Source organism: Cibotium barometz, chromosome 7 (genome assembly GCF_041138505.1).
Source record: "Cibotium barometz isolate CiBa-2024 chromosome 7, ASM4113850v1, whole genome shotgun sequence".
NCBI classification, from domain to species: domain Eukaryota; kingdom Viridiplantae; phylum Streptophyta; class Polypodiopsida; order Cyatheales; family Cibotiaceae; genus Cibotium; species Cibotium barometz.
In genome coordinates, this window is record NC_141052.1 from 62,003,773 (window position 1) to 62,011,548 (window position 7,776).

At 37.9% G+C, this 7,776-nt stretch overlaps 1 protein-coding gene across 2 annotated transcripts; it reads right to left on the reverse strand.

Moving 5' to 3' along the window:
• Positions 1-3,295: 3,295 nt before the first annotated feature.
• LOC147637290 (protein TAPETUM DETERMINANT 1-like) lies at positions 3,296-6,253 on the reverse strand. Of its 2 annotated transcripts, XM_086799919.1 has the most exons (3): positions 6,032-6,253; positions 5,601-5,947; positions 3,296-4,456 (listed from the first exon to the last, which is right to left on the reverse strand). In XM_086799919.1, exons 1-2 carry the CDS (start codon positions 6,120-6,122, stop codon positions 5,604-5,606), a joined length of 435 nt encoding a protein of 144 aa, XP_086656045.1. In that variant the 5' UTR covers positions 6,123-6,253; the 3' UTR covers positions 3,296-4,456; positions 5,601-5,603. The 2 variants fall into 2 exon arrangements, with proteins under 2 accessions (XP_086656045.1, XP_086656044.1); XM_086799918.1 differs by lacking the exon at positions 3,296-4,456 and having other exon boundaries at positions 5,040-5,947; positions 6,032-6,247.
• Between the last annotated feature and the right edge of the window lie 1,523 nt (positions 6,254-7,776).

A 7,776-nucleotide genomic window follows, 5' to 3' on the forward strand; every position in this document is an offset into this window, starting at 1 on the left:
TAAAACAAGAGCTACATACTGTGGAAAAGAAAAGCATGTTTATCACAATGAGTATGCTTTAAATATCAAGTGCATTGTTGAATTCCTTGGTTCTATCATTGTATCAGTGGAAGATGATGATTTCGTAAAGTGTCTTTTTGAATGAACTTGGCAAAGCGTACAAGCCATTCAATACCTCAATTGCAGTTAGAGAGAATATTCCCAACTTTCGGGACTTAGTGTCTATGTTGATCATAGGGGAGCCAAAGCGTCCAAGGTGGTTGGCAAAGAAATCAGACTGCAAATAGAACAAAGTACTACTAAATGCTCAGTTCCACAAATAAGAGATGTGTCAGGATCTCAAGATATAAGGTACGTGGATTTTTGCACCTCTAACCACATGACTAGTCACCATGACTAGTCATGGTGAGTGGTTTTTAGAGACATGCAGAAAATGGAAAAACCAGGTTATGTAGAAACATGTGATGCTATTGTGCATCCCATTGCGTATGTTGGTACAGTGTCATTGTCTATATACAAGATGGCAAAATGAAGTACTTGGTAGATGTACTTCATGTTTCAAATATTATAAAGAACTTGGTTTCTGTTGGTGGACAGATGGTTGAGCAGGGTCTACAAGGAGGTTTAATTCTCAAAGATATTTTGTGAAAGACTTCAAAAATCAGTATCGTTTGGTTACAAAGGCTAACAGAAGTTGTACAATGTTTGCCTTGGGTAGCCTAAGATGTGTGCAGGAAAGTAAACATCCAGAGCAGCCCACATGGCTACCCAAGCTCATTGCTCAAATTAGCGAAGGCCATTATTTTAGCACTTTAGCACCAACTTAAACGCCAAGCTCTTTGCCAAATCACACCCTTTAGTGAAAGGGTGTTAGGGTAAATAGGGCTCCCGTCGAGTGAGTCTCTTCCAATGGCATGGGAAGGTGAACTGGCAGCATAGATCTCAATGGCTCGAAGATCATGGCCATTGGGTTTAGTCCTTGTGTGATCCCTGGCACTCCCTCTATCGTGGCCATGTCAGAGTGCCGAAATGCTCCTTAATGAACAATTACAGTTTTTTTTTGGCTTTTTATACTTTCCCACAACCCGTTATAGCCCTCAAGAGGCTTGGCGTACTCTTTGTTGGATCAAACGGATGTCCGTTTGCCCTAATTAGCTTAGACACTCTACGCATGTGAATGATCTCTGAGATATTTTTCTGAAAAAAACATATGCTAGGAACTTCCCAGATGGAAGAGGAGGTCCTAAAACCTATTTTCCATCACTGTCTTAAGACGAAAAAATTTTCCAAGAATTTTTTTCTTGTTTTGCAGTGCTCACGTTTTTTAGGGTGTTCCAAAAGGAATTTTAAAAAACTCTACATGAGGGAGTTGTAGTATTTTTAGAGTACTACAACTTTGTTTTCCTGAGTAGTCCATGATTTTATCGTTTAGACTCTCAAAAAGTAGTCCAAATATGACTCATCGTTTTCATGCTCTTTTTTACGATTTTTTGTGGTTTTTAGACTATTTTTTGTCTCGATTTTCAGTCGAAATTTGAGGCTACTGGTTAGAGGCCAAAATGATTGATTTTGACTTCGAACGACCAGTCCAAAGTCGCAGAGCTTGATGTCAGCTTTCCGATGAGCCGTATAGTGCTTTCATCGGTTATATGATTTAGGAGATATGGGCCTCCAAACAGGGATATTTTTCAATCTTTTTTTTTGCTGCGTGAAACTAGTGTTTCATGCCGTGAACCGAACTTCACGGCATGTTTTTCAATCTTTTTTTTTTTGCTGCGTGAAACTAGTGTTTCATGCCATGAACCGAACTTCACACGAAAAAATAAATTTTAATTTTTTTTATTTTTTATTTTTATTACGTGAAACTAGTGTTTCACGTCGTGAAACGGTTCATGCCATGCGAAAATTTAAATTTTGATTTTTTTAATTTAATTTAATTTTTTTATCGCATGAAACTAATGTTTCACGCCGTGAATCGGACTTCACACGAAAAAATAAATTTTGATTTTTTTTGGCCATGTGAAACTAGTATTTCACGACGTGAAACAATTTTCATGCCGTGAACTAGACTTCACGTGAAAATTAAATTTCTTTTTTTAACCGCGTGAAACTAGTGTTTCACGCCGTAAATCGGACTTCATGTGAAAACTAAATTTTATTTATTTTTGGAGTCTAGTGAAAAATACAAATTTCTCTTTTTGGGGAGGAATATTTTTTGAATTTAAAATGAAAAGGATATGGGTATTTTTTCAAAAAAGGTAAGTGAAATCAAAAAAGTCAACCTTTTAATGACACCTCTTACACCTTTCATAAATGACCCCCAAAATGGACAAATTGACAACTCATGAGCATCTTCTCATTGAATGCTCTTTAACCTTAAATGAGTTATGTAAAAAAGTGATTAAAGATTAATCTAAGATTAATCTTTTTACTAATCTTTTCCTCTTTTATACTGATTAAAGACTCTAATTAACCACTAATCTCTCATTAATTTGCACAATTGATCACATCATTCGATAGAGCAAAAAAAACCTAATCTTTGTGCATCAATAATTATGTAAATCAATCTAAATTAAGAGATTAATTAGACTCTTAATTATAATCTCCTCTTTTAAGACAAATTTAAGCAAAGAGAGTCAAATTTCTCCGATTGATCAAAAAATTGATGTGATTAGGTGTTTTAATGCATCTAGATCTCTCAAAACACTCAATAATTTCAATTTCAACTACTCATATGATCAATTTAGACCCCAATTACATATTTTCTAATTTTTTGGCCTCTTGAACAAGATTAATCACCCTTAATGACAAAAACCAGTCCATTAAAAAAATTAATCAAATTCAAGAGTTTTTTGATGGTTTTAAAAAGAAATTTGAAAGATTAAACTACTCCTAATGCTTACTAACACTCTAATCCAAACAATTTTCACAAAAAAATATAATTAAACTAAAATTAATGATCTTAGTTCTATGTTTAAACTAAAGAGAGCTAACATTCACTAAGAAATACATTCTCTTGCATTGTTTGATGCAATGGATGCAAACTAAGCCTAATACAAACTATGTGCAAGCCCTAAGAACATGAAAAACTATAAAAACAACAAAAACATTAAGCAAAAAATATTCTTTTTAAAAACTAAAAAGAGATTTATTCTACACCAAATCTCACACAAATCACCATCAAATCCACTCTTTTTCATGAAGAACCATTAATCAAGATGATGGGCAATGGATTATGCATAGACTAGAGACAAAACGATGAAAAAAGCCAAGGGATGGCTCTCGATAGCCCACCCTAACCCCCCTTGAAACACATCCAAAAAGAGATTACCTGGTGAACCGCAACTATCGTGAGGATCTTTCCAATGGTCGAGCTCGTAACCCTTGAGGTCTCCAAGCTCTACAACTCCTTGAGAAGCAATTCTACCGCGTCTCTCGTAGCATTCACACCGTTGCGTTGCACTACAAATCCTCCTCCCTCCTCTCACCTCACTTCACTCACACTCACTAGCATGCATTAGAGATTAGAAAGAGGATTAGCAAGAGCAAGACTCAATTGCACAATGGAAGAGTCTGTTGTATTATAACTTATAAGAGAAATTCACTTATATATATGGCCATAAGTGTCCACACTCACTTAAATTATAGCCGACCAAGTACTTTAGGCTCATAAGAGGCCTAATGCTATTACAATGACTACTCTCATAATATATCCATGAAGTACGTCACTTAGGACTTCATCCTAACTTGCTACCACATGCTCTTGAAGCATGCTCTTGAAGCAAGAATCGCCATAAATACTCCGTCACACCATTATGGGCGCCCGTCCAAGTTGTAGCTTTGGACATTATACTTCATATCTTGAATGTATGACCCTTTGGTGTATCTAACCGTGACTCCTTGATGTAAGATAATGGTGGTAGCTCTTGTTCCCAGATTTAGATTAACAAAGTAAGCTGCAATATTTCTTGGACGACATATCACCTCATGACATTTTGTTATTGCAGAGGTAATATCGATTGGACATGTTATCCAAGTTGTGTCTTACACTCGTGTGTATGTGCACACGCGCACGTGCTTGCAAGGAACTCAAGCTCTCTCTCTCTCTCTCTCTCTCTATCTCCCCCTCATATTCTCTTTATTGATTACAGGTAATAGTGATGCTAACATACATGATGTCAAGAGGCTTTTAAAGCATTAGTTTGAGATGAAGGATTTAGGTGAGCTACGGTATTCCTTGGGCATAGAGGTGGTGTGATCACCTCATGGCATTTTGTTATTGCAAAGGCAATGTGGCTTGACTTGACCTTCACCTTATGAATGCTCTCCCGATAATGCTCTCCACTCCTTGTTACTCTCCAAAAAAAAACAATTTAACTCTTCTATCCAAGCTCATACTTTCATTCTCTCAATACCTTGTAGTGATAATGGGACTCCATAAGCAGTTGTAAAAGACCTGTCAACATGCACACGTAAGGGTGGCTGTTTCGTATGATGGCTAATCAAGACTAGTAATACTACATGTAAGACTTGTAATATATATATGAACTAAACTACGTCATGCAGATGGAGATTTTCATTTATATAGTTTTTCCTTTAGAATGGAAAACTTTAATTCGAGCTCTCATCCTCAAGTCCCTCATTTGTTCAAAAAAAAAAAACATACGAAACCTTCACTCTATATCTTCTCTAGAGTTCAAGATGTTGTAAAGCAAACTCAATAGAGTAGAATAAAATAATGATCCAGCTTTAGAATCAATGGGGGTGGGGGAGATAAAGGCTCTTTGAGCTTGCTATGTGGGTGTGACGTCGACGCATTCATCGTCCCAAATGGGTGACAAAAATACGATCCCTCCTTTAAAAAACTATAGAATACACTACATATGGTGAAAATATGATATGCCATAACAATATGTTAAACACAACTTACTTTGCCATAACAATATACTCCTTGTTAAACACAACTTACTTCTCTTCACGACGAGAGGGAAAAAAGGAGTAAGACAGAGAAAGGAAGATTTTTAGATTTTTGAGGACTAGTAGATCCGGAGAATGTAGCTGATTTGATTTGGTTGTAGTGCAGTTTTTGAACAGTTTCAACTAATATATATAATTATTATTGACTTTTAAAAAAAGTATTTTTAGTGCAGTTTTTGAACAGTTTCAGCTAATATATATAATTATTGATTTGGTTGTAGTGCAGTTTTTGAACAGTTTCAGCTAATATATATAATTATTATTGACTTGAAAAACAAGTTTTGAAATTTAAAATCATGACAAAAATTCCTATGGATTCCCTAATTCCCTCAGACGAAGAGACAGATCGCGGCGCCTAATAGCCTGCTCTCGCTGATGCAACACCCCAATATGCCCAAAAATCAGGAACAAGATCACGAGCACTAAGACGTTTTCTAATGCATCGTTTAATGTATAATTTTTTATAACCCTACCTAATAATAAATCTACTAAAAAAGCTAAAAAGGTTTTACTAAGGTTACCTGTTCGACTAATTAATATATTCTCATTTTTCACACACTTATTTTTTTAATTTTATTTGCAATCGCATAACAATGTCATTTATTTTGGAATGGCTTCCATACTTATCAGGATGATGGGCAAAACGTTGCGGATTTGAAGCTAAGCGTGAACTCAACGAGGGACGCGTACTCGAAGGCGATAGGAGCGTTAAAAGGAAGCGGGCGGCCGTCGTTGACGAGGCAGTCGTCGCTGGAGACCATGCGGAAGAGCTGCGGGTCGAGCGGCTTCTGGCTGATGGACTGCACGGCGGCGCCGCAGTGCAGATGCACGTTGCTCGGCAGGCAGCTCGCCACCCTGCACATCGTGTTCTCGATGGTCACGTTGTACACTGGCACCACGTTGCCGCCGATCTGGTAACCTTCCCCCGTGAAGTGGGTTCTGAACGCGATGGAGTCCGCATTGCACAGAGCTGCACATCAATTCAAGCGATGGAGCTCAGAATGCACTCAGATAAGAGACCAAGCAACACGCAGAGAGGTCCGCATACACTTACAGTAGGCTGCTGCTTCCTGTTCAAGAGAAGCTTGAGAACAAGGTGCTAAAAATGCAGTCGCAAAAAACATTAGAGGCAGAGCGACTGCCATAGCTTTTTGGAAGCAAAAAGAGAGAGAGAGAGAGAGAGAGATGGCGTGGTCTCACGGGCCGTGAATCATGCCACGCCATGATATTCATCAGAATTTATTGACCCACATCATTTCAGTGTGACTTTGGGACGTTACATAGTTTAATGCTTCAGTCTTTCCCACCTCATACATATCGTTTGCTGCTGTTAGTTTATTATTCCCTCTCCGGACTCCGGCTCCGCTGGCCGTGAATTGAATTTGAACTTTGGAGCAGCAGCGACACTGTGCACACTGCACTGTGCACTATGCACAACAGTATGCAGGGTACTTGAAGAAAGACTCTCGCTGGTGCCCATGTGATAAGCACGTGTTCCTACACTAAGAATTCAATTTGGCTCTGTAAAGTTTATGAGGTGTCTGTCCTCACTTGATTTTGGTCTTTCATGTAATGATGTGATACGCAAGTGTTCCCACGGTCCTAGGCTGTGTAAAGTTCGGGAGATGCCCCATGGGCAATGATGCAATCATGAAATTTTGAATGGCCTTTGTCCATGTGTGGAGCGCCCAAGTGCATATGTTTGAACTTCTTTTTTTTTTATTTGGAGATAACTTGAATTTAACACACACAACCTACAACTAGGAGCCTCGTCCGATATCTTGTATTTCTATTTCCACATTAGTGGACAAACTTAGGTTCAATGGGCCTTAAAGGTGGCACATGCCTAGTCATTAGCTCTCGCCGATGGCATGGAGGAAGGGGTAAACCAAATTTTGCCAAAAATATTGCTCTAAAAAAGAGGTTCTTAACCTAAGTTAGAGAAAAGCCTATATGCTTAAAAACAAAAACATATCCTAAATTTGTCCCCGCATTGATTTCCATGAGTAGGACACAATTTGGCTTCATCAGAATATAGGTGGGTTCCAAAACTCTGACTCAACCTTGAGCCCCTCAATAAATTGGCCGTTTTTAAAAAAACCATGCATCGGTATGTGCAAATCACAACCAAAAGAAATAGCCCCCTATAACGGGATCTCTCGTCAATATCCCCAATCAGCTCCCATTACTGTCCTCAAATTTGTCGCCATGACCAACACCCAATGTTCCTATCTAGACATAGACTTTCTTGCTCAACAAATTGTAGAACTTCTGTGTAAGCCTTTTTTTAGTTCCTCGTGTGTGCATCCTAGATTTCTAAACCATCAAAGCCATATCTCAATGAAGATTTTTTTGAGGGCTTGTGAGACCTGTTTAAAAAAATGCAGACTTAGAGAAGATTTCTTAGTAACATAACAAATGTTGATGATCAAGGCAACAACTAGGTTCTACTCTTTATTCATGGCAATCTCTCCACTTTGAAAGGGATATTGGTATAACTTGCATCTTGTAGTGTCTTTAAAGACATGAGTTCATGTCCTCAACTGGAAAGAAAGCAAAAACTAGACATGATTGTTTTGAAATTTTTAGAATTAAGTTCACTAAAAGCAATGTTAAGAACTGCTAACTACTAGCAGTGTCAACTACCATATCTACCATTGTGCACAACTAACTAGTAGTGTGAATTGCTAACTAGAAGTGTGGAACCAATTGTTGAAAATGCGAGAGTTGCTTAATGGTGGGTAAATAGATTAAGCCTAAGCTTGTTATTCCCATTTTGGGCTAACAAAGGTGCTCCCT